The 24,853-nt window shown below is 49.9% G+C and overlaps 11 protein-coding genes across 11 annotated transcripts; 5 read left to right on the forward strand and 6 right to left on the reverse strand.

Annotated features, from left to right (window-relative positions):
* Positions 1 to 409: 409 nt before the first annotated feature.
* On the forward strand, positions 410 to 3,542 carry N7474_005822 (uncharacterized protein; the record flags this gene model as incomplete). The annotated part of the gene is made up of 10 exons (XM_057197237.1): positions 410 to 818; positions 879 to 1,099; positions 1,153 to 1,333; positions 1,397 to 1,426; positions 1,484 to 1,568; positions 1,629 to 1,925; positions 1,985 to 2,119; positions 2,181 to 2,342; positions 2,399 to 2,456; positions 2,511 to 3,542. 10 exons carry the CDS (start codon positions 410 to 412, stop codon positions 3,540 to 3,542), a joined length of 2,610 nt encoding a protein of 869 aa, XP_057054633.1.
* A 261-nt stretch (positions 3,543 to 3,803) lies between these two features.
* On the forward strand, positions 3,804 to 5,216 carry N7474_005823 (PWI domain-containing protein; the record flags this gene model as incomplete). Its single annotated transcript, XM_057197238.1, has 4 exons — positions 3,804 to 3,907; positions 3,973 to 4,063; positions 4,129 to 4,293; positions 4,350 to 5,216. 4 exons carry the CDS (start codon positions 3,804 to 3,806, stop codon positions 5,214 to 5,216), a joined length of 1,227 nt encoding a protein of 408 aa, XP_057054634.1.
* A 1,161-nt stretch (positions 5,217 to 6,377) lies between these two features.
* Positions 6,378 to 7,912, reverse strand: N7474_005824 (putative cell wall protein; the record flags this gene model as incomplete). Its single annotated transcript, XM_057197239.1, has 2 exons — positions 6,378 to 6,439; positions 6,571 to 7,912. The coding sequence occupies 2 exons, from the start codon at positions 7,910 to 7,912 to the stop codon at positions 6,378 to 6,380; spliced, it is 1,404 nt and encodes a 467-aa protein (XP_057054635.1).
* Positions 7,913 to 11,000: 3,088 nt separating this feature from the next.
* On the forward strand, positions 11,001 to 13,469 carry N7474_005825 (serine/threonine/tyrosine protein kinase MPS1; the record flags this gene model as incomplete). The annotated part of the gene is made up of 1 exon (XM_057197240.1): positions 11,001 to 13,469. One exon carries the CDS (start codon positions 11,001 to 11,003, stop codon positions 13,467 to 13,469), a length of 2,469 nt encoding a protein of 822 aa, XP_057054636.1.
* Positions 13,470 to 14,316: 847 nt separating this feature from the next.
* N7474_005826 (rRNA-processing protein NSA2) lies at positions 14,317 to 15,361 on the reverse strand (the record flags this gene model as incomplete). The annotated part of the gene is made up of 5 exons (XM_057197241.1): positions 14,317 to 14,351; positions 14,417 to 14,598; positions 14,660 to 15,202; positions 15,278 to 15,288; positions 15,359 to 15,361. 5 exons carry the CDS (start codon positions 15,359 to 15,361, stop codon positions 14,317 to 14,319), a joined length of 774 nt encoding a protein of 257 aa, XP_057054637.1.
* Positions 15,362 to 15,669: 308 nt separating this feature from the next.
* On the forward strand, positions 15,670 to 16,560 carry N7474_005827 (mitochondrial 54S ribosomal protein bL21m; the record flags this gene model as incomplete). Its single annotated transcript, XM_057197242.1, has 1 exon — positions 15,670 to 16,560. The coding sequence occupies one exon, from the start codon at positions 15,670 to 15,672 to the stop codon at positions 16,558 to 16,560; it is 891 nt and encodes a 296-aa protein (XP_057054638.1).
* Positions 16,561 to 16,848: 288 nt separating this feature from the next.
* Positions 16,849 to 17,917, reverse strand: N7474_005828 (serine hydrolase domain-containing protein; the record flags this gene model as incomplete). Its single annotated transcript, XM_057197243.1, is given in 5 exon segments — positions 16,849 to 17,007; positions 17,084 to 17,414; positions 17,432 to 17,604; positions 17,659 to 17,739; positions 17,813 to 17,917. 5 exon segments carry the CDS (start codon positions 17,915 to 17,917, stop codon positions 16,849 to 16,851), a joined length of 849 nt encoding a protein of 282 aa, XP_057054639.1.
* An 82-nt stretch (positions 17,918 to 17,999) lies between these two features.
* Positions 18,000 to 18,518, reverse strand: N7474_005829 (serine hydrolase domain-containing protein; the record flags this gene model as incomplete). Its single annotated transcript, XM_057197244.1, has 3 exons — positions 18,000 to 18,064; positions 18,125 to 18,349; positions 18,428 to 18,518. The coding sequence occupies 3 exons, from the start codon at positions 18,516 to 18,518 to the stop codon at positions 18,000 to 18,002; spliced, it is 381 nt and encodes a 126-aa protein (XP_057054640.1).
* Positions 18,519 to 18,815: 297 nt separating this feature from the next.
* N7474_005830 (pyridoxal phosphate-dependent aminotransferase) lies at positions 18,816 to 20,301 on the reverse strand (the record flags this gene model as incomplete). The annotated part of the gene is made up of 3 exons (XM_057197245.1): positions 18,816 to 19,454; positions 19,511 to 20,011; positions 20,071 to 20,301. The coding sequence occupies 3 exons, from the start codon at positions 20,299 to 20,301 to the stop codon at positions 18,816 to 18,818; spliced, it is 1,371 nt and encodes a 456-aa protein (XP_057054641.1).
* Positions 20,302 to 20,585: 284 nt separating this feature from the next.
* Positions 20,586 to 22,654, forward strand: N7474_005831 (MFS transporter ACS family allantoate permease; the record flags this gene model as incomplete). Its single annotated transcript, XM_057197246.1, has 11 exons — positions 20,586 to 20,761; positions 20,815 to 20,890; positions 20,963 to 21,011; positions 21,068 to 21,143; positions 21,196 to 21,291; positions 21,346 to 21,772; positions 21,826 to 21,879; positions 21,938 to 22,123; positions 22,173 to 22,291; positions 22,353 to 22,399; positions 22,464 to 22,654. The coding sequence occupies 11 exons, from the start codon at positions 20,586 to 20,588 to the stop codon at positions 22,652 to 22,654; spliced, it is 1,497 nt and encodes a 498-aa protein (XP_057054642.1).
* Positions 22,655 to 22,786: 132 nt separating this feature from the next.
* Positions 22,787 to 24,735, reverse strand: N7474_005832 (amidase; the record flags this gene model as incomplete). Its single annotated transcript, XM_057197247.1, has 6 exons — positions 22,787 to 23,045; positions 23,097 to 23,368; positions 23,422 to 23,781; positions 23,841 to 24,035; positions 24,103 to 24,442; positions 24,509 to 24,735. 6 exons carry the CDS (start codon positions 24,733 to 24,735, stop codon positions 22,787 to 22,789), a joined length of 1,653 nt encoding a protein of 550 aa, XP_057054643.1.
* Between the last annotated feature and the right edge of the window lie 118 nt (positions 24,736 to 24,853).

The following is a 24,853-nucleotide window of genomic DNA, read 5'->3' on the forward strand; positions in this document are numbered from 1 at the left end:
TCAACTCTGCCTGGTCCTGGAGTTCCTACCAACGCCTCGTATTACTACTTCATCCAGTCAAATACATAGGATCAGGGTTATGTCAAGCATACCCTTTGAATTCCCAAGCGAACTCCACGCGGTCAGGAATTAACCTACGTAGCATGGGTCCTGGGGCCAATTATCGCACGTGTGTCGAACTATCCAGCTCGATAGGCATGAATGAAAAATCTCATAGCATTATGGTCAATTGAAGGATTCATGCCACACAAACAAGCCGCGATGAATCTCTATACTCCTTTTTTTCAATGGGGCCGCTTTAGCTCTCTAGAATCACGCAAGTATATAGAGCCTCCGCTAGATCCTTCAGGGAAATACTCGCATAACCAATTTCGCCAGATTCAATTCATCTGCATACTTTGCGCCTAATATGCATTTAGTTCGTGCCTCTGGCTTTCTTCTGTTTGCCCTAAATGGGCTTACCGGGGCACTTCCAGGTCATGTGAAGACCGAATCCCCAAACTCATCTAATTCATCGACAACCACTACATTTGGCTTATCGACTGACGATAACCGACCATCGGATTTCAAACAGATCAAAGTCTCAGTCCCGACAAAAACAGGAAAACAACCGTCCGGTTCCAGCACCTCTTCAGCTGTTATCACATCAGGTAGCGTGATTGGAAGTTTCCTGGAACAAAAGAACGCTCAGATCGGCGGGTCCTCGGATGTCCTGTTTCCCGCATCTGGCGCATGGCTAACAGTTGCATGTGATGCATCGGGTGTGACTGATGATCGGGTTCCGGTAGCAACCAGATGGGCAGTCGCAGATGCGCAAGGTATGTGGTTAATTTGATTTGTCTTTATTTATGAGTATAAAGTAGACTAACATCCTTCAGACGCGTGGGACCAGGCAATGGCTGGCTTTACGAAGGACCTTAATGACCCCAGTGTTGAATATCAGCCGTTTGATGCGTGGCTGTGGAATGCATTCCATTATAACGACTATCCCCAGTGCTGGAATTGGGATAGCAACAGCTGTGGGACAGTGTCTTGCAGTACTAACGGCAAGAGACCAGCTGAATTTCTGCTTCTGGACTCTATCTCGGCTTTGAATGGGGTATAGTTATTCAACTCTTATGGAGACTGTCCCCGCTAATACGCTTTACATAGCTGGTTCGATATACCCACTCCGCTATTATGGATAGTCAAGATTTTATCCAGAACAGCATGACAGACTTCGTTCACACTTTCACCAAACTTCCTTCCCAGATTAGCACTGAAATTCTGAAAATTATTTTGGATTCTGTGACCTTTGGGGTTGGCATTAGCTCCGCATTTACATGGAACGTCTGTGAGTATTTTTCCTTTATGAACTGTAATTCAATTTCTGACATTTATAATCTGGCCTATCTAGTTTTCAAGGAAGCGGAATGGTTCACTCTCGGTAAGTATGCTGCTTTCTTCTGGATAGTCAAATACTTAACGAACATGCTTCTCACAGAGGACTCTTATCGAGGGATGTGGAAAGATATTTTCAATGGCATGGTCGCCTATGGTATGACTGCAGGGAAGGACAGTATGCCCTCGTAAGTTATTACCAAGAATGGTCGTTATCTCAAGATTCTTGACTCACTTTTCCCTTACAGAGGAACTGAGTCCGATGAATGGGCTAAGCTTCAGAATGATCTGACTGATCTGGATACTCTGTTCTTGAACGCATCCATGAGCACTCTGTCAGGTTTTCTGTATGAAATTCTACATGCCAAAACCAACGACACCCAAACCCAGCTAAGCAATATGGTGGCGGGAGGTAACTTGTACTCGCTGCTGTCAGTTGACGAGAATCCTATGGCGTTGCAAACCGCTGCGCTCCAGCTATTTTGGGGTCGGCTTATCAGTGCGGCATGGCCCATGTCTCCGTCAAAGATGAATCCTTTCATATTGTATGGCATACCCCAATATCAACTCAAATCCTTATTCAGCTACTAACTGGAAACACTAGGCGCGTCGATCGGAGTGATTATACATGTGGTGATACGGTTACGACGCCTCCAGGTGACGAGTGGTATGACGGTTTCAACCTCGGCACGATGATGAGCTCTGATACGGCAGCAAAGACGCAAATTTGTGATTCTTCGTAAGTGAATATCTACTTGGTTGAAGGTTTGATGTTGATGCTGACATACATTTTGAAACAGAGGCAACACCTGGTTTCTTCTGAACGCTGTCCAGAATGACCAATGTCAATCTAGCAATCCCGAGCATTGTATAAGCACTGAGACATATTATCCTTTCCAAGAACTCGCCGGGGGAACCTCGGATGTCTTGGATGGAACCAGCTGGGGTGGTATCACCATCAAGTAAGATACCTACTTTGAGAAATGTTGCGCCACGTATAAGGGGCTAACATGAGCAGGGATATTATCATGAGCAGCTACGGTGGATTTATCGCAAATGGTGGCAAGAACGGCTATGTAAGCTTTCTATGACACTAGACGAAAGCTTTTGATATCTAACTAGGACTCCAGTCGATGCCCGACGATAGCTCGCTTCAGATAGATGACACCTGGTCCACTACTCAAGATGGGGGCTTACCTTTCATTGGTGGAATTAACACTCCTGGATTCTTTAACTTCACGATCTGTCTCAACGCGACTGAGGCTCAAAATAACGCGATTGCAGGAACACTGCCGGTCTGTGGCACTGACCCTAACTCCGATGGAGTCAGCCCCAGCGTCAATGACGACGGCTGGACGCCGGGCTGGTGTGGTCTGCACTTTACCCAGTGGGAGCCCAACGAGGGAAATGATAACCCCCTAGACGAGTGGCAGCTTGAGATTACCCTCTTTGATGGGTCTCAAACATGGTTGACGACAGCAACGAAGCAGCCCGTGGAAGGCGGGCTTATCATTTCAAGCAAGCTTGCATATGACTTGACCGCTACTATGGAGAACGGTGACGACTCGGACAGTCTTTGCTTCTGGTACTCCGATCAATACTGGTGCATTTCGGACTCGGGGGCCCATGACTGCCAGTATGACTCTTCTTTCGACGGTACTTACCGGACCCGGCAAGGCGACTGTGGCTTCACCTGCGATAACCCTACTTCTGATCCTCCTGCATCCGCAACTACTAATTATCCCACATCCCCTGTCACTGCTTTCTTTGGCACCGGCACGGCCTACGCTCAAGCGCTCTCGTACTCGACCTACAACAGTGGCTGGTGCGGGTTGCACATTCGCCAATATCAGCGCCATGAGACTGATGACTATCAGAATCCTGGCGACGACTACGGTCTTGAACTCACCTTGTTCGATGCCAAGCAGGATATGATCTCTTACACGCCAAAAACGGACGCGGCTTCCGGGGATGCCGTGATCATCCAAGGTCCATTGCCATGGATTGTGGAGGTTATGTCCGGTGACTCGGATGACTCGGCAGTCAGCTTCAAGTATGGTGGAGAGAGTTGGGATAGCAGTGGGGGTCAGTGCAGCGTCGCCAGCACTGACGATGGGTGGCAGGATGGGCTGCGTGACATTGACTGCGGTTTCTCTTGCTGATCAGGGGCGGCTGGTTGTTTGATGGTCGATATACGATGATATATTTTTGTTTTTGGCGTTATGAGGGTTACTAGATATAAACCGACGGTAATAAGGAAGACAAAAGATACGACCCGTGATTAGGGCTACGAGCGACATCTGTCATGCCTCAGGCAGAAGTAACAGTAGGGTATTCCAAATCTGCCACTAACGCAGTTCCGGTCACGACTCACATTCGCGCGCTTCCTTGTTTCTGATTTCCTGCAACGCTGGCAATCAATCATGGCGACCCCTGTCGATGCCAAGCTGCTGAAACGGACAAAGTTCCCTCCTGAGTTTAATCAGAAGGTAGACATGACCAAGGTAAACATCGAGGTAATGAAGAAGTGAGTAATCGTTTGTCGCGACTTTTCCTGGTGCGTCGCCAATTGCTGACCCTGTGCTTCGATAGATGGATTGCCAATCGGATATCCGAGATTCTGGGAAATGAGGACGATGTTGTCATCGAGCTCTGCTTCAACCTCCTCGAGGGAACGCGATTTGTAGGTCCTCTCCCCTGCACTCACGGCAAGCGGACTGCTAACAATAAATCACTTGCTTGCAACAGCCCGACATTAAGTCCCTCCAAATCCAGCTCACTGGGTTTCTAGATAAGGATACATCCAAATTCTGCAAGGAGCTCTGGGGTTTGTGTCTCAGTGGTCAATCAAATCCGCAGGGAGTTCCAAAAGAGCTTCTAGAAGCTAAGAAGCTTGAGCTCATACAAGAAAAGGTAATGGAAAAGCAATATGCCCGATCTGCTGTCATAATCTGATGCCAGGTACGCAGATCGAAGCCGAGAAAGCTGCCGAAGCTGCGCGACGCCAGAAAGAACAAGAGCTAGCCCGGGAACGCGAAATGGAGGATTTGAGAAGGAGAGAGCGCACAGATCGGGGAAGAGGGAGAAGGGGCAGTGGTCGTGGTGACCGAGACTACGACAGACAAGGTCCTCGGAATTCCCGACCCTCGCCGCCCAGGTATCGGAGCCGTGACAGATACCATGAAGCTCCGCCCCGGCGGGACTTCGATTCTTATGTCCCATCCAATTCTCGCAGAGGTCGCCGGCCCTCCCGCTCTCCTGCCCGCTCACGCTCTCCTTCGCGGTCCATCTCTCGATCGCCTCCGCCTCGCGGACAAGGCCGTGGAGGTCGGGGTAGACCTCATGAACGCCGTCGCCGATCCTACAGCAGATCAATGTCCCCCGATCGACGGGTTCGTAGAGAGCCAAGGAGACGCAGTCCGGACTACGGTGATCGAGCTAGATCCAATTCCCGCAGTGATTCATCGCGCTCACGTACTCCCAGAAGAGACCGAAACAGACGGCGGTCTGTCTCCCGTAGCGTGACCTCATCCCCTCGGAATGACCGGCGCAGGAGACGGTCTTCTCATGGAAGATCACCTTCTCGGTCACCCTCGCGATTGCGAGGAACGGACGTCCAATTCAAGGAAGGAAAGCGGCGGCGTTCATTAGAGCGATATCACCCTGGCGCAAAAATGCGACGTGACAGCTCTGTATCCGCTCCTGATGATAAAAGACGCAAGACGGCTGATAAAGACGAGGACTCCGCAAGACGGCCATCACACCCACCGAACCAAGAAGATAAGGCGAGGAAGGAGGCCGATGAGGTGGATCATCGAACCTCAGAGAGCACCTAAGTTTTCCAATGTGTGGAGGATTCAAATTTGCCTCGTGTTGGTTAGTGGCCATTTGTTTCTGCTCTGACCTAGCCTTTGCATGGCCATCCTCATGCTAACAAGTCGGTGATTCCAGAGATTCCCAAAGCATGTGCCGACCCAATCCTTCGCCTGAACTACGCGCCAAAAAGCTACCTTCGGGCATGTTGATTGCTGTGCAGCGCTCTAACGCCGAAAAGGTAGGTGACGATTCTAAGACGGACTTGGTATAACCACTCGCCATGACAAAAAGCAGCCCTGGGACGTGTATAGGTGAGCGATTTATGAATTTTAAATCTATTAACAATATTATCGCCTTAATTTCAATGTTTTCAAATGCACTTGTTTGTTTTAGCCTCGTATTTATGGCGTCACGTTAGATGGATAGAATTAGAAAATGACAGGAATCCATTTGGTCAATTCAACCCTTCAGAAAAGGAATGTTTCAGGATAAATCAGATTCAAACGGAATGTACTCCATTGAAGGGAGAAAAGAGGCGTCAAATCTTCCAGAGAGCGTACAGCAAGTCGTCTTCCAGCAGGCCCGTAACTATCACTCTAACCGCCAGGGGCTTCTGCCACCCAAAAGGCCCATCTTGAGATAAGAGTATACGGCCCTGCTCGATCTCCCACAGTAGAATAACATTAGAATTAGAGATATCTACAGACAGGAAAAGGCTGGGAAGCAGATTGAATATCGGCAGCACCGTTTTCCATGGGTAGACGGTCGTTTTCTCGGGTAAAAGAAAAGATTCATAATAACAAAAGAAATCACATTGAGGTGAAAATCCGGGGAACTTTTGTCAACCAGCGGCCATCTAATCACACTCGCAGACGGTCGTGGTCGACGTGACGGTAATGGTAACCGTGGGAGTTGGACCGGCGTGAGTGGTGGTCTCACAGGGAGTGGTGGTAGCCGGAGGCGGAGGATGTGGGTGATGATGAGTAGTGGTCTCACATGGAGTGGTGGTAGTGGTGGAAGTCGGAGGCGGAGGTGGGTGATTGTGAGTAGTAGTCTCACATGGAGAGGTGGTAGTGGTGGTAGTCGGAGGCGGAGGTGGGTGATTGTGAGTAGTAGTCTCACATGGAGAGGTGGTAGTGGTGGTAGTCGGAGGCGGAGGTGGGTGATTGTGAGTAGTAGTCTCACATGGAGAGGTGGTAGTGGTGGTAGTCGGAGGCGGAGGTGGGTGATTGTGAGTAGTAGTCTCACAGGGAGAGGTGGTAGTGGTGGTAGTCGGGGGCGGAGGTGGGTGATTGTGAGTAGTAGTCTCACAGGGAGTAGTGGTAGTGGTGGTAGTCGGAGGCGGAGGTGGGTGATTGTGAGTAGTAGTCTCACAGGGAGTAGTGGTAGTGGTGGAAGTCGGAGGAGGAGGATGTCCCGAAGGGCCACCAGGCATGCGGCAGCCGGTAAGCCACTCGATAATGATAATCTCAACGGTGACATCGATCTCAATACCAGCGCAACCACCAAGGAAGGCAGCCAGCTGAGCGCGAGTGTCGAGCGACAGGGCAGTAATGCTCTCGCCCGCAGCGCAGAGACCCAAAGCACCACGAAGACCAACACTGAGGGTGGAAATGAGAGTCTCGGACAAGAAGCCGGTAATATCAACGAGCACGCCGCTGACAAGGTCGACGGAAACCTCAGCCGAAGCAGCGAAGGACAGCCAGAAGAAAACGACGGACTTCAACTCAGAACCCAGTGAGCAGCTGGAGCCAGATAACCACACAGCCAGGGCAACGCGAACGTCAAGGTCCAGGTCGGAAGCGAGGCCACCGCGCGCACAGCCCTCCAGGGCAGTCCGGACATCGACATCAATATCGACAGAAATGTCCGCCTCCAGGAAAGCCTCGAGGAAGGCCAGGCCACTGGCACCCAAGACACCGCTCTCCTCCACGTAGACAGTAACTGAGGAACCGCAGGAAACGCATTTTAGAGCAGCGTCAGGAAGAGTTCCGATACGACCGCAGTCACCAGCCACCCGGCTCTCCACCCAGGCGAGCACAGTGATCCGCAGTGAGGACTCAAGACCACAGTCCGAGCGAGACAACCAAGCCAGCAAAGCGGCCTTGATATCGGCAGAGAGACTGGTGACAACACCACCAGCAGCACAGACCCGAAGACCAGCAAGGATGTTGACATCAACGTCAAGGGAAGCAGAGATGAAAGCATTAAGAGCAGCCTGAGCAGAGACGCTAATGACTAGTTCAGACTCAAGGTCGGTAGAGGAGAAGATACCATCAATAGTAACGTAAAGCTGTTCTTGCGCGGCGATTTCTGCACACGTCGGGACGTAGACAGACAGAGCGGCCAGGATATTGGCCGACAGAGTCAGAGAGTCAGAGCCGCACCAGGACAGAAGGTTGTCCCTCAGAGACTTGTCGAGCCCATGGGCCTGGGATCCCGACAGCCACGACTTCAACTCACGTCGAGCGTCGGGGTGGATAGCGCCAGCATTGCATCCCAAGGCCCCTCCTTCCAGAGCTGCAGCACCCTGCGGGCTGAGGCCGGAGAAGAGCGATGTCGAGCGTTCCTCGCCGCCGCCAAGGACAGTGGTAAGGACGCCGCGGAGGTCGAGCCCGAGGTCAGCAATGAGGCCGCGGCGATCAAAGGAGACATCTGTTGGCAAGGCGAAGGCCGAGGCCACCAGGCCGGCGAGGAAGATAATGTTCGACCGCATTGTGCTCAGAGTCAAGAACGAATAGTCAACAACAAGTTATAGCGAGGGTATTAGGCCGAAATCTTTGCTCAGGGTATAAAATGGCCTTGACTATGGGGGAAAAAAGAGAGATAAAGCGAGAGACTTGAACAGGAAACCGGCGGGCTTTAAGCCGTCAAAAGGAATTAACGAAAGTTGATGAAGAAGTGTGAAAAGTAAACAATAACAAAGGTCGGTGAGCAGCAAACGAATACTGCATCGGGGATCTTGCTCGATCTTATATATCCCTGTTTGCCCTAATGCACCGGGTTGTTGAGCCGGACGCTTCACTGCCAAGTACTGGACGCCATGCATGAGAGCTCGACGAAATATTGAGCCCGGTCTCAAGCCGCAGTCCACATTTCGAGACATCTGCCCCTTTAGCCTCGCATCAGGGATACGGGCAATCTCCCAAGCCCGGTGGAGCACCCATCTGCCAGTCAAAAGCCACCAGCAGGCCGATTCCAGCATGGGTGGTACATCTGAGACCCGAGACGGCCTTTCTCGAGAGGTCAACGACCTATTTTGGGAAGGTCGAGTCAGGCAACGCTGGACGTCACATTGCCATAAATCCTGATTCCGACTGCTCCATACCGACCATTTCCACAGTATTGAAGCATCTGGGCTTACGCTTGCCGGGTGTCGGACCACGGGTTGCTGGCCACCGGGTGGTTTGAAGTGCCAGAATCCCAAGGCCATCAGGCACGGCTTTGCGCTTCTCCTTACCCTAAAATTAGCGCGTGTGCGATCGTCGCGAGACCCATCAACCGCCGTTTAACTTCGTCGGTTAAGCAAGCTTGCAAGATGGATCGAGCGCTCCCAAATGACATGTAATAACTTCCCCATCCAGGGGCATATTCCGTCCCGAATGGCCAGTTTGAAATCCGGCCAATTCCTACCCGCAGGCTTGAAGAGGCCGTCGAATAGTTCAGGCACTTATGCTCCTTACGCGTTTGGGTAAAGATGGACATGGCGCACCCCGTTTCCATGGGGTTCAGTCATATCAGCCTATAGCCTATAGTTAACTAGCGCGCCTTTTATCATGGTCCTGGCATCAGATGCGATCTTATCACGCGGGCCTTTTGAGTCTCCGTTGCCTGTATCGGTAATCTTCAGGTTCGAGAATGAAATGCACAATAATTATAAATACTACTCTACGGTACAACCGTGTTCCGTTGCTGGTAGAATCTCAAACGGCAATAGGCACATCATGACTTGGACTCGTCCTCGGTGGAAATGAGCCAGCGGAGACGGCAGATCAGCCAAGCTGGGTTTCAAGGAATGCGACGGAATCTAGACCATCCTGAAGCGAAGGGTACCTGCAATGCACGACAGCCACGGTCGGCATCGCAACGATGGTGAGGTGTCTTGCAGAAAATAATTCCCCTTCGACGACGATCGGTTTTGCCAACTCGTGCAGAGCTCCATGCCTTCAGTGTACATCACTGCCCAACTGGTATAATTACCTCTGTACAATGGACGCTAAAAACTGTTGTTTGTGCACTAAACACGGGGGCAAAACGTGTGTTCCACACACCGGTCGTCTCGGCGGAGTTTGGTTAAACGGAATACGGAGTAGTGCTACTCGGAGCAGAGGAGATGCTAACCTTACTGGGTCTCCATGTCTCTCGGCCTTTAAGCTTCTTCGCAGCCAGCTCCACAAAGTATGTACATACCGAGTATCAGTCCTACTGTAGACGGCAAAATTCGCAAAATTCGCGAAAAATCGAACACCTCCGTCAGGCACTGATGTGTGTTTGTCTCACTCACAAGCCGCCGGTGTAGATCTCGAGTCATTCGAGGCTTCATAAAACGCCGCGATCGTGAGCACTGCGGTGTGCAATAGCGACACATCACGACACACCATGTGCGAGAGAAATGAGATGCGTCGCTGCATGAACCTATTCAATTTTGGTCAATAATATTCCTTCATCGTCAAAGGTTGCCTGGTAAAATCGGTGGCGAAGTAAGGGACCACTCCGCTTTTCAATGCGCCCGGAGGGTACGGCTGCATGTTGTGGCTTTGGTCTCATTGCAGCCATCCGGTTCATGGGTCGTGGCTTCTGCAGGAGTTACAGTAGTTCGTTAACTAGTTTTCGACGTGTAGCGTACCAATCGGCTGTCGCTCCCGGCGCCGTTCTCGAGTCTGCCCCTCTTGGCTTGCAGGGAAGCAACCCTGGTCTTTGGAGGTGGCTAGCTCGCTTAGTAGTTCGTCCATGCTCCGTGTCGCCCACGCTAGCTGGGACTTTCTGACCGATCATAATTTTCTTTGCATAAGGAAAAGTGACAGCATCATAAATGCTTTCTGGTGTTTTCAGCCGATGGTGGTGAAGGTTTTGTAGCGTGTGGGTTGGGCATCACTGCAGATATATATTCCGAACATGCTGGAAGAATTTGTGTACTAGCAATGCCACAACAACAACAACAACATCATCATCATCATAAAGTTCCATGAAACACTATCCATTAATGTATTGTGTTGAGAGAAAGCAAGAAACACCACTGATCTTCTGAGTAAACAAAATAGCCACTCATCCATCCTTGACTGTCCATCACTGGCCTTATTACCAACTCGTTCCTAATCCTTTTTACTGTACATACCAGAGAAGTAGGTTCTTGAGTATCGATAAGTGGCAAAACTGAATACTATTTCTTTCTTCTAACCGAAGTCGTTAATTTCCTCGAGTGTTGCGACACTAATTTTGAAAGTTTGTACAGCGGAAAGAGAAGATTTGTTGATGTTTTGGCTCGATAGAGCAAATCTTCCCGCACAGGCTCTAGAATCGACACTTATTTGGGAGTGGAAACTGACAAACCTACAAGCTCCCTTGTTGGTAGCCCATTTCCAGCTTCCCCCATCTCAGCAAGTCGCAGTGATCATCGCAGCCCGGCATATTTGTTGTGGTTGTCGCCATAGCAACTACAACTCACGTGACCTATGGCGCGCCCTGGCACTCGCGACTGAACATCAGGATGGTCACTTTCTCCTGGAGAGCATAACACACAGTCGACACCATCGGGTCTGGGGCCATCTACATTGCTGCGGCAATCCAATGTAGATATTACAGCAATGGCCTCCCCCAATTCCCTCTCATCCGCCCACAACAGCAGCCTCTACCGACCAATGTCCCGACCCACGGTTTCACGATCGGGTTCCCGGCGGGCCTCACCAGCACTCCCGCACCCATCAACAGAGGACCACCACATCTCCAGGAGATATTCTGCGGGAGACAGTTCCGATGATGAGGTCCCGGAACCCAAATTCAGCGCGTCAGTGAAAGCGCTATTGGATGAAGATGGCTTGGGTTCATCCCCCCATCTTTCCCGACAAGAAGCAAACGACCGTTTTGCGGCAGCTTCGAGGCAACGAAGCCAGTCACCGCGCACAACCTCTCCCCGTGATGGATCTACAGGCAGCCCTGTACCACGAGTCGTCCGCATTGGAGCGATCTCTTCCGCCTCAAGATTCTCTCGAGAAGGCTCTCCACTGTCCAACAGCCAGACTGCGGAGCCAGAAGCTCAGAACCGCGCCAATGATTTTATTACTCCTGCACCACGGCCACGGAGTGTTCGAGTTAATGCATCCCGCAGCGGCACACGGTCGCCTGCCTCAATATCACCGTCTCTGAAGCGGTCCTCGGAACGCAATTCGGGGGGCGAGCACGGCAGTGGAGAGCGATCCGACAGCGATCGGAAATCACATTATGAAGACGATCATCTGTCACGAGTTAACCCGTCCTCAGTCGTGCGTGGCCGCAATGGAGACGACTTGGCACCCCAGAGCTCTCTGCGGGTGAAGAGGGTTGGCAGACTCACTGGCACGTTTTTGAACGGCCCTGCCCGAAGGGGCGTGCTACGCAGACAGAGTGAAGAGAACAACGATGAAGACCCTCATCCCTACTTCTCCAACGATGGCGCCGGAGAGAAACCGGAAACAGATGATGAATATCCACCTCGCAGCTCAGGAAAGGCATCGTCCCCCAAAGTCTCATGGGCTGACCCTAGCCCACCTTATGAGAGCGGAGCCCGCCGGTCGCAACATCCTGTTGTCTCGACTTCGGGCGATGGTCCCTTCTCCAGGTCCTCGTCGCCCAAATCATATGGGTCAAAGTCAACACCTGCATCATCGGAAATGTCTTCCAAATCCTCAAGCATCAAGGAACAGCCAGCTTACAAAGTTCCATCCTTGCCAGTTCTTCCATCAGCCAGAGACCAGGAGAATGAACCGCCACCAACATTCAAGCGAACGAAACCTCAGGGGCCGAGTCTCCTGGATAAGCCAGAAAAATATTCTGTCATCTATGAGACGGACAAGAAGGATGCGGCCGAAGCCCCTGCTGCAACCTCCCCTCGCAAGATCCTCGCCACGCGGAGCAACAACACACCTCACAGACCTGCTCCACCGCCACCAAAGATGTCTGTGCTCGAAACCGCAACGGCGACTGCTGGTGCCTCGACATCCCAGTCACGAAAAAAAAGGACACAGGTTTCCATCAATCATAAACACTTCACTCGATTGGATTGCATTGGCCGTGGTGGCAGTTCTCGCGTGTATCGAGTGATGGCCGAAAATTATAAGATCTTTGCGCTCAAGCGAGTTAACTTGGAAGACGTCGATCCCCTCACCTTGACCGGGTACAAGGGTGAGATTGATTTGTTGAAGAAGCTGGAGAATGTTGATCGTGTTGTACGCTTGTTTGACTGGGAGCTCAATTCGGACAAACACGCTCTCAGCGTCCTTATGGAGATTGGGGAGTCGGATCTGGAGAAGATTCTCACATATCGATTGAATGCCGAGGATGCCGTCTTTGACATCAACTTCACTCGTTACTACTGGAAGGAGATGCTTGAGTGTGTTCAGGCCGTCCACAACCACAACATTGTTCACTCCGACTTGAAGCCAGCCAACTTCCTCATGGTCCAAGGCCGGCTGAAGCTGATCGATTTTGGAATTGCAAACGCGATCCAAGACCACACTGTCAATGTTCACCGCGAACAGCAAGTCGGTACCCCCAACTACATGTCGCCAGAAGCCCTGGTCGACTCCAACGCGTCCCTTGGGCTCCCGGCTAGTGTTGGCAAAATGATGAAACTTGGCAAGCCTAGCGATGTATGGAGTTTAGGTTGCATCCTGTACAAGATGGTGTACGGTCAGCCCCCATTTGCCAAGATTGCCAAATACTACGAGCGGATCATGGCTATCCCCAACCCCCGGGTACAGATCGACTTCCCAGCTTTTGGGGTGGGCGGAGCCCCCGTGCCTCCTGGTTTGATTCGAACCTTGAAACGATGCCTGCAGCGCGACCAGACCCTGCGGCCAACCATCGAGGAGATGCTCGGCCAGCGCGACCCGTTCTTGTCCCCTGATGCTCAACTCGAAGGAGCTGTTCCCGTCACCCAGGATATGCTCGGCCGCATCTTGGTCAACGTGGTCAAACACTGCAAGGTCCGTGGTGTGCCCACAGAAGAAGAGCTCGCTGCATGGCCCGCTGGTTTTTTCGCCAAAATCAAAGCAGCGTTAGAAGAAGAGAGTGCTTAGTACCCTCTCCTCTGTTGGATTGTCTTGGCGACCCTGCCCTTTCTTTCTTGTTTACTTTGTTGAAACGATTCAAAGACCGGTGTTGGCTGGATTTTTTTTCTTTTTGGACTAATTGGTGGTTTCCTGTGGAGTTCTCTGACTGCCGATTTTGTCCTTACTTAGCATCTCCCTTTTCTTTTCTGTGTCATCCTCCCGGTGTTTAATGTGTCCCAAATATTCTTTGTGGGACTTCTTTCTGATCGACTGCGATTCAGCACAGCATGTGGATGCCTTTTTTTTTTTTTTTTTTTGTATATGACTTTGTTGGTTTCTTTAGCTGATTGCATTGGGTACGATTTTCAAGCATCGGGGTTCTTGGAGTTTCCAGTCTTCCTTGCATACGGTTAATCAGTCTAATCGACCACTTGCCTATTCAAATTTGTCATTTGTTTTTATTTTGTTTTGCTACCGTATTTGGTGTAGTCTTCATGAGACTTGCACCTCTTCGTCTCAAATATACCCTGGGACCGAGTCTACACACCACTATCGAGTAACCAAGTACAAGCAGTGTTTTGTTCATGCAATGATTGTTATATGCTTAGGTAGATAATCTAGATGTACCCATTTCAAGAGAACGAAACTGTCCAATACTTTTCGTCAAAAGAGCCAGTGTGCTTTGATGATACGCCGTGAACACCATCCAAAAGAGCATGGTCTGAATAGACCAGACAAGATAACAAAAGGGCGAATGTCTGAGACATGATGGTATCGAGAGAAGACGGATTGCCGAGAAATGTGACTGATCTAGACAAGAAGAACCCTGTTGACTTGTTAGACTAACCCCAATGTCCGAAAGGGACTGGATGACTTACGCATTGACACAGCCGTCGTTTTCAGGAGTGTCTAAATAAAAGAAGTCAGCTTGTCTGAATCCCTGGGACTGTGTTTCGTTCACTTGAGAGGCTTACTGGTCACTTGAGCCCATTTACCCCAGACGACCTTTCCATTGGTAGTGACAAGACCCAACTCGGAAACATTGACCTCAATGATAGTACCCTTGGTCAAAACACCCAGCTGGGTATACAGCGGATTCTGAGGGTTCTTCTTAACCGACAGAATAGGCAGCTGCACGGTGACAGCCATTTCAGGGCTAGAGGCGTGAACCATCAGCACGATGCACAACTTCCAACTACCCTGGAGACCAAACTTACTGTGTGACGTTGGCCTTCTTGTATCGCAGACCCATGGGCCGAATAAAGCGCTCGTACTTGACCGGCCGACGGGTGAAGTCGCCTCCGACGAAAGTAGGCTTGGTGATCATTCGCTTCCACGACTTTTTGTGTGTTTTCTTGCCCGTGTTGACAACCTTGAACATTTCCTCCTCACTAATGCCCTTGACCTTAGGCAGCGGAACGGCGAACTTGGCCGCTTTCTCAGCGCGCTTGTCCTTGATAGCGCTGGAGAGGGCCTTGGCGTTGGTCGCCTGCGACCGGTCGAGCAGGTACTGGGGCAGAGGGGTCTTGGAGGGCTCGTCGGGGGCGGCAGACTTGACATTCTTCTCTTCCTGCGCCCTGATGCGCTTCTTCATCTGGATCTTCTCCGCATGGCGCTTCTGCTGATACAGCTTGGCCCTCAGGCCGCGCAGATTCTGTGCATCCTTCGACTGCTGGTGCGACTCACGAGCCTGCTTCTTGCGCAGCCGCTCATCGTGATCCAGCCGCTTGCCGTGCTGCTTCTGCCAGCGTTCGATATACCTGGTGAGAATGGGTCAGTTGTTGGTCTTGGGGGTACCGTGGTGATCGTGGTGGTGGGTGGGGGAAATGACGAACTCGTTCTGAGGCTATAGGTGAAACAACTGTTAGCATATGCAGATTTACAGACTTGCGAAAATCATATTCCGGGAGACTTACCATGTTGAACGTGTAGTGACCAAGCTGTGGGGGATGAAGAGGAGGGTCTGGCTCGATCAGAAAAAAAGATTGAGAGCCGGCAAAGATAGCAGGTCACCTGACCGCTCTTATCAACAAAGGCAAGGGAATACTGGCAGCAAACAGCATTGACTGTCAGCCAGGCTGGAAAATAAGAGTACATATAATTGGCGTGGATTTGAAACTAACTTCAGTCACTGCTTCTCCCCCGAATATTGAGCCTACAATACTTTAATATCTCCTAGTAGAAATCTCGGAAGTGTACTTTGAGCCACGTGACGCTACGGTCCGCGATGCGGCCACAAGCGCAGCCACTGATTTTCTCGAGCGCGAATCGAGACGGACAAACATCTCCTTCACGCATTGTCCTCCACCTCGACCCCGGTCCGCTTAGGGAGAACAAGTGGAAGGATAAAGTCACAATGTTCTCTCGCTCTTTACTGCGGAAGTTCGCTGCCGACTTGCGAGTGTCCGCCCCGTCTACGATCTCAGGCGCAGTTCCCCATCCGCAACGAGCCTGCTTGCACCAAACTGCCTCGCAAGAGCCCCCTAGCTCTCAATTGTCATCACCAAAACCTGACTCCCCTCTCAGTGCAACTCCACGAGCACAAACCTCCCAACCCACGGCCAACCAACAAACTCCTCCCAATACCTTCATCCCTCAAAATCGCTCTCATGTCCCAGACGAGAAACGGGCCGTTGCCCCCGAATTCAAAGAACCTCTTAAAGTGACCCGCTCCCTCATGGAGCGGCTCCCTCACCTCGTCGGTCAAGCACCACACTACGTCGTTGCCAAGCTCCACAACAAGCCATACCTCCTCACGCCGGGCGACCAAGTTCGTCTACCGTTCCTGATGCCCAAAGTTCAGTCAGGTGATATTCTGCGGTTCAACCGCGCTTCTGCGCTCGGATCACGCGACTTTACGCTGAAGGGCAACCCGCATATCGACGAGCGACTGTTTGAGTGTCGCGTTCGCGTGACCGGTACGGATGCTGAGCCTCTGCGGATCAAGGAAAAGACCAAGCGGAGACAACGGCATGTCCAGCAGATCCGCAGCAAGGAAAGATATACAGTTATGAGAGTGATGGAGGTGCGGGTGAAGACACCTGAAGAGTTGCTGCAGGAAGGAGCGGTTATTGTGGAGGAAGGCGAGGATTCTCCGGCCATCGAGGCTAAGGTATGATGTGACGCAGCTCTGCTCAATTTCCTGACATGCTGCAAACATTGCATTACGACATCTGCATTCGGTGGTTCGCATTCGACCCTCTCATTTGTTCCGAATCTTATGGTCGTTGGCCTCTTGTCCGCTCCCGCATATCCTGTACAGATAGATGGATTAGCTGTTTCTGTGCACTGTATTCTATATTGACTATTTCGAATCCCTCAGCGAAATTCAGTTCTTGACAAAGACGATCCAATCCTATTTCATAAACTAGGGCGGTCGACTGACGTCTTCTGACGTTGCCAACGCCTACAACTTCACATTACTATTAAAATGCCCCGAATTCCTGCTCAGAGCCTTGTATAGGGCTTTCTCCAGTTCAATCAACAGACCAGTGACGGCAGCATCTCCCGGTGGCATGAGCTGTGTGAACAAAGTGGCCGCAATGCCTGTCTTTTGGTCGATCCACTGTAAGAGAGAACATGGTTAAAGATCTGTCCTACTGGTAGGGAAGAAGAATCCCTCGGCATAGACATTGTCTTACCCAATGTAGATTTGGCAAACCGCTCCAGTTGACCGTACCACTTCGTCTGCGATCAGGAATATCCTTCAAGGTTATTGTACCGGCCAAACAATGATCGGCTTGTTTAATGTCATCCAAGCCCCTAATCCCTAATACTCGCCGCATTTGGCCTCCAAGTGGCTTTGGCATTGCTGCCCGAGACTCATCACTCAGTTGTGGTTTAAATAATATATCCACGCTAGCCGCGGTCAACAATGGCTGGCCACCTTTGAGAAGCGCGGCCAACAATTTGGTAAAGTCCATTGGTGTGCTCCAGAGACCAATCCCCCCAAGTCGTCTTCCAAAGGCTGGCCTAGAATAATAGGGCACGGCTTGACCGATTTAGCACCCTGGCCGACACTGACTCGATACGCCATTCCCATTTGTGGAGGTAGGGTATCACAGTGCAATTCTGGATGAAAGGTTGTTGATGTCGCTCCAAGCTTAGACCAAATGTTGGCACGCATGTACTCTTCCAGGGTAGAATTGGTCACGCGCTCGATCTGTATACATTAGAGACTCTGCTCTGGTTCAGAGACAAGCATGAAGAGACTTACCAGCCGACCGGCCCAGTCTAGTCCAGCTCCATATGCCCACGAGGTACCCGGCTGATAAATCAGCGGATGAGTATATCCATCCTATTATTCAGACCATGAAAATTAGACTTTTGCCCAGATATAAGAATAGCCAGCATGGAAAGATTATACGTACCATGCTGCCAGAAAAAGTGTGCGCTGTCCTCCCTTGGGACTTGGACCACTTTTTTAACAACGGCGAAGAGGTGTCATACACAAATCCAGCAGAATGACACAACATATCTCTGAGTTGATTCACTCTCAAATTAGTCCATAGTCTGGCGGTTCCACAGAAGGAAGTTCCATGTCTTTGAAGGAGTGGTTTACCGAATAACAATCTTCCCTTGAACGGGCACAAGTTTTGGCTGGGCCGATGCCAGCGAAGAGTCTAGAGGTCGCCAGCTAACGATCAGAGTGAAAACGTACATACGGCTTTGGGATAGCATACCGTACTTCATATCTTCCAGAATTTGGATATCTCTGAGCTCTGGGACTTTCTCGCGGATATCGTCATCTAATGATATAATTCCGCGTTCCACTAGTTGCATCACAGCCACGGCTGTGACCATTTTCGTCATTGAGGCAATCCAGTATAGAGAGTCTATTCCCAAAGGCTTTGCACTAGGTGTATCAAAGTCCGCCTTTCCGGCGGCCCGTTTGTAGATAACATTTCCTGTTATGTTATCAGCGCAGAATCAAGTAGTCGTATGAGGAAAGCCGCAGTGGAATGAAAAAAATACAAAAAACGTACCTAAGTTGTCAATCGCAATGAACGCCGCGCCATGCAGTGACCCCGCTAAGGGATCTGTGAATTGATCAAGAATCCGATCAAGCTCCTCCATAATGTTCACAGAGCTCTTTTTATGGCAGAGGCAGGGCTTTTCTCCCTAGCTATAACAGTATTTTTGTGAAAAATGCCCTACCTGTCTCGAGCTTGATCTGTAGGTGAAGTTCAACCAAGCGATCAAATAGCCGAGGTAAACTAGTTGCCTTTTGATTTTGGATAGTGCCACCGAGGTTGATCATCGTTTGACAGACTCGATGTGACATTATACGGGTAGTGCTTCATTTTTTTTTAAAAAAAAACAGACATAGTCTAATTAAAATGCTGAGATTTAGGGTCGAGACATCTTCAAGTTCTACTGAGTCTTCAGCTTCTCGACGGCTGCCTGGATAGCCGCAATGGCTTCTTCCAACAGTGGCAGAGAGACCTCTTCTCCCGCTGCCGCTGACTTCAACAAAGCATAACCTTTGCTATATTTCTCCTCCTCGGACGAGAAATAGAGATAGCTCGTCGCCATTCTCAGGCGAAGATTGCCCCCGCTCACGCCTTGTCGCTCATCCTTCTCACCAAATGCAGACCCGGGCAAAGCTGCAAGTCCACATTCTTCAATCAGCCATTTCGACAAGTCTTGACTAGTAAGAACACCAATCTTCTGCAACTGCGAGGCATACGGCTTGAAAGACGGATACAAGTAGAAAGATCCTTTTGGCTCAGCGACTGCGATCCCACAATCCTTCAAGGCATGGTAGAGTCGCGTTGTACACATTCGGTGCAAACAATTCACTGCCTCGCGATACGTATCCATGGCAGGCCCAATACGTTCAGATGTCGCACGGCTACTCGAAAATGCTTTGATAGATGCGATTTGTGAAGGCGCTGATGCGGCAGACCAGCATTCCGAAGCGTAGGCAAGAGTAGTTTGTCGGATTGCCTTGCCAACTGAGGAGCTGGGGAAGATTGCATAGCCGACTCTCCAGCCACCGGCAGAATATGTCTGTCAGATATTAGTAACTTTGAAACTAACTTGCCCAAGGGGATATTTAGACTTACCTTGGAGAGACCCCCCGTCATGATCACCGTGCCATCTTCGCCAAATGCGGATCCGAAAGCGCTGATTTGCACATCCTCAGCGTTGAAGCAGATGTCGGAATAAATTTCATCGCTGATCAAGGTGATTGATCGCTCGCGACAGAACTTCACTATGAATGAGATCTGTTCCTTGTTAAACACCTGTCCTGTCGGATTGGAGGGACTGTTGATCAACATGATACGCGGGCGGGCGCCAGCGTCGATCGCAGAAGTGTAGGCATTGTCGAGGGCCTTCTCCGTCAAAGTGTGACGATCGTGCTCGTCAGTCTCAATCCAAAACAACTGCTTTCCTGCATGCGCAACCTGGGGCTCATAGCTGACCCATGACGGGCGAGGAAGAAGTACATCCCCGTCCAAGATGTCGAAGAGAGCAAAGAGAAGAGGCTTGGATCCCGGAGCAACAACCACTTGATCGGCATGAATTGGAACGTTCAGACGACCTGATTGGTATGCAGCAATTCTCTGTGGTTTCCTCTCAGTCCTTGAAGCTTGAATGATGAATGCAATTATGGTGGACCAACCTCTCGGAGCTCCCCGAGCCCGGCTACCGGCAAGTAAGAAGTCGAATTACATGCCTCACGGTGGCATTGTAAAACTTCTTCCTGGATTGGAAAAGTCGCTTCGCCAAAGCCCAAGTGAATCACCTTCTTTCCTGACGCGCGGACGCGATGAACAAGTTCATTGATCTCCAACGTCGGTGATAGGTGTAGTTTAGCCGCCGATGCGGTAATCACTGGATGAGAGGCGTCCATGTCGGCTGGTAACTGCGATAATCCTCATAACGGAGGCTGGTCAGCCCAGCCTCGTTCTTATCAATGTTTGCAATCCATTCTCCAGAGATACAACAATCTCAACTTCCGTTGGCTCCCACGGCGGTTCCACTCCGCTGCAAAGCACCTCGGTGATTTTTCGCCGCTGTACCCCAGACAACAGATAAAGGACCCACACCACACTTGCCATTAAGTACTTAGGTCTGCCGCCGTATCCATTTTTCCTAGACGGGATCGTGCTCCACTGTCACATTATTCCCGCAAACATGGCAGCATCATTGGATAACCAGGCACGCGTCGAAGGCCCTGCCTCTGCTAAAGAGATCGTCGTCGAGGAAGGAGATATCGCGCTTCAGTTTGCTGGGGAGGTGACAGAAGTGAACCCGGAGCTCATCAGTCGCGTTCGTTGGAAAATTGATCTTTTTGTTTTGCCATTGCTTGCGTGAGTTGTTGGAACGTTGCTTTCATATCAGGAACGAGTGCTAATAGATGCAGTCTTACGACTCTTTTGCAATTTCTGGACAAGTCAACCCTCAGTTATGCCGGAATTTTTGGCATCCTTGAAGATCTGGTATGTGTTTAAATCTTTATTTGGTTTCCCTCATTCTTTTTCATCGGAATAAAATGTACTAATTATACCCAGACCCTGTCAGGAGAAGAATATTCTTGGTTGGCTAGTATCTTCTACTTTGGTCAGTACTAGATCCCGTGTCAACAGCCCACGCCTGGCCTCTGACTTTAATATTAGGGTATTTTGCAATGCAGCCAATTGGAAGCTACCTGTTACAGAAATTCGCACCGGCCAAATGTCTCGCTGCTAGTGTGTATGAGACCCGACGTCAAGAAACCGCAAGGGGCAAATCTAACGGTCCATAGGTTCTGCTGGGGCGTCATCTTGTTTATGCATGTTGTATGTAAGAACTGGGCTGGTCTGATGGCCGTTCGATTTTTCCTGGGAATGGCTGAGGGGGTGTACGTTGCCCCAACCAAATAAACCCATGTCATCCTAATCCTGATATCATATAGCGTCACGCCAGCCTTTATGTTGATCAGCACCGGCTGGTACGCTCGCCAGGATCAGCCGCTTCGAATGGGATTCTGGTTCTCCTTCAATGGTATCGCTCAAATTGTCGGCGGTCTACTCGCTTACGGACTGGGCCATATTCATGTGAACAATATCGCACCGTGGAAGTGGATGTTCATCGTCACAGCAGCGCTCTCGCTTGTTTGGTCAATTGTGCTCTTTCTAGCGTTGCCAGATTCCCAATTGACAGCATGGTTTTTGAGAGACGATGCCGAGAAACATGCGGCCATTGAAATGGTTCGGGAGAATAATACTGGTATCCACAGCAGGAAGTTCAAGAAAGAACAGGTCATGGAAGCATTAAGTGACCCCAAGGCCTTGCTGTTCCTCATGGCTTTAGTGTGGAACATTCCCAATTCGGTTGCAACGGTAAGCTACTGATCAGTGCGTGAATTCATGTTATGCTGATAACGATACCTTAGTTTGGCAATCTTCTTGTGGAAAACTTTGGGTACACTACCCTTGAAACAACCTTGGTTAGTGTCTCCGTTCACAATAATAGCCACATATTAGACTGATATGAAATGGCTGTAGCTGGGAATGCCCGCTGGAGCGTTGGAATTTGTGGTCATGCTGATTATCACTTACGTGTGCATCTCATTCAACAACACTCGCGTGTATTGCATGACAGTGGCTTTGGTTCTCGCGCTGGTGGGATCAATCATGGTATACGCAGCGCCCTATGACAGTAAAGGTTCTCTACTTGCGGGCTATTACTTGGTAAGTTCTTCAATTTTTATGGAAGGAAAGGAGACCCTAACTTGAATAGATTTACGTTTTCCCAACTGGTTATATTCTCCTTCTGTCATTGGCATCTGCCAATATCGCCGGTCATACGAAGAAGGTTACTGTAAATTCGATGCTTCTGATTGGGTATTGCGTTGGAAAGTAAGATAATTGACGGTCAATATCTTTGGTGAACACAATTGCTAATTTGTGAGCCAAATAGTATCGCCGGGCCTCAATTTTTCAAAAATGAACAGGCACCTCGCTATGGTAAGCAGCATGATTCCCCTGTGGTAGTTAAGTTAGTTATTCGAACATGACTAAGAGAATCTAGGCCTTGGAATTGGAGCCTGTCTGGTTTCATTTGTCATACTCATCGTATTGGTTTTAGTGATGGGATTTTATCTCCACTCGCAGAACAAGAGACGCCAATCTGACCGTTCCACATCGGAGACAGCTGTTGAGAATGTTGAGTTTTTTGATTTGACGGACCAGACTAACCCTGGTTTTGTTTATGTGTACTGAATGTACTACCTTGTCAGTATAACTGCTTCTTTGTCGTGAGAAGAAAATGATCTCTTGAATGTAGTTGAATATGTTTTTATGCTTTAAGAGTAATTCATGCGCGAGATATTATTTCTATTCAATTGGCACTTCCTAGTCAACCAGCAATTCCTCAAACACCTTTGCTGCCGCCAAAACCTTCTCTTCCTGGAGTCTCTGCGCGATAATTTGCAGCCCAATTGGATGTCCGTTCATCCTTTCTGAATCGTACAAATTCCAATTCCATTCATCCATTGGGTTGCGAGGCTCATACGAAGGATCAGCAATATCAATGTCTTTTGATATCGCTGTGACTGGGAACGTGAGAGCCGAGTAATCCAGGAAGTTCCACACTTTCGTATATCCGACCCACCTGTTTCCATTAGTACTGTTGGTTTGGGCCAGAGAATGGATGATAGCTTACCGACATGAGTTATGAGGCACTGCTGGGTGAGGCATCACCGGGGCAAGGAGCACATCTACTTTTCGTCCCGAAGTCGGTGCTCGAGTGTTGTTCCACCGGTCAAGGTACGCCTTCTGACAATTGAGCTTCCGGCGATTCAGTTGCCAATATTGGTAGACAGAGATGGGCTCTCCTCGATCTACAAGAGATTTCACGTAAGGTAGGAATGGCTCATTGCAGACGGCAATGTCGCGGCGAATATCCTCGCCCCCATCAGCCGTGTAATACTGGTCCTAGAAAGAGGATGAGAACAGTAATTTGACATGCAAGCTATAAAAAGACTGACCTGGATTTTGATGAAGTCTGCATGTCCGGTTGGATCCCAAGTAATAGTCTCGTGGCCCGCCGACTTCAGCTTTTCGACAAGATGGTCAAGTGCCCGTCGAATTGGGGGATGAACTCTAACCACACCATCATCCCAGATAACACCAATAGTCAACGGACGGGACAGTATCTCCTGATACATTTCTGACCTCCAAGGTAAGGCAATGCAGCGTGGATCCAGGTACCAGGGCTGCGAGTCAATCACGGCCTTAGTGACTTCAGAGAGCGAGTGCAATGATCGTGTCATGGGTCCAATTACGGACGGAACATGTTCCTGTCCTTCTGTAGAGACAGCAACATTATAGTAAGGAAGGCGGCCATTCTAGTCGACATCGTTAGTTTCGCTATCGATCCTTGACGGAATTTCTCCAAGGAACTTACACTTGGTTTGAGCCCATATAACCCCATCATACTGCTGGGTCCTCGGATAGACCCCCCGATATCTGTTCCCCATCCAATCATAGAACCTTTGCATGCGAGCAGAGCAGACTCACCACCAGATGAACCACCTGGAGTAAATGAGGGATCATTTGGGTTGACAGTAAGCCCCCATACTGGATTGTCGGTTTCGGCCATCTACGCCTAGGTCAGCCCGCTGTAAATGTATATATACCTATAGAAAGAAATTAAAACTATCACATACCATGATGCTTTGCGGGATATTTGTTTTGGCGATGATCACAGCACCTAACCGAACCAAGATTGTGACGAGAGTTGCATCCTCAGTACAAGGAGAGTATGCTCTGCCCACATAGCCCAGAGTCGAGTCAAAACCTTTGACGTTGAATTGATCTTTGAGAGAGACTGGTAATCCATGTAATGGGCCTATGGATTTACCTTCCTTGCGGAAGTGCTCATCCAATTCACGCGATCGTCGAAGAGCTTGGTCGAACAGAACCTCGGTTAGGCAGTTGGTCTGTGGCTGGTAAGAGGTCCGTTGGCCCAAGTTAGGAATCGATGTACTCATACCTCTCGATGAGCTTCTATTGCCCTACAAGGTTGATGTCAGCAATTAGCACTTTTGTCATCTACAGCCTCGATGAATATACCTGTTTATGTATGCCAATGCCACGCTCTCGGCCGTTAGATCGCCACGGCTGAGTGACTCTAGCAGTATCTTGTGGTCCAAAGAACAGATCTCGGTACCATCACTGCTAGGATTTATGTTCTTGTGCCTCTGCAAAAAGCCTTCAATTGCTTGGGCCTGATCTCTGCGTTTGCGAGCAACAATTTCTTGCCAATCACCCTTAAGGCTGCTGTTCGCAATTGACCCCATAGTGTCCAGCCTCGTATATGTGCTTGGACGTGCGCAAGAAAAGTCCACTGTGTCGCCAATAACGTAGAGGATCGCTAACTCGCAAAATGGTGACAATGACTCAGCTAAGGTCTTATCA

This window comes from Penicillium riverlandense (assembly GCF_028828495.1).
Source record: "Penicillium riverlandense strain IBT 135883 chromosome Unknown utg000003l_segment0_segment0, whole genome shotgun sequence".
NCBI classification, from domain to species: Eukaryota; Fungi; Ascomycota; class Eurotiomycetes; order Eurotiales; family Aspergillaceae; genus Penicillium; species Penicillium riverlandense.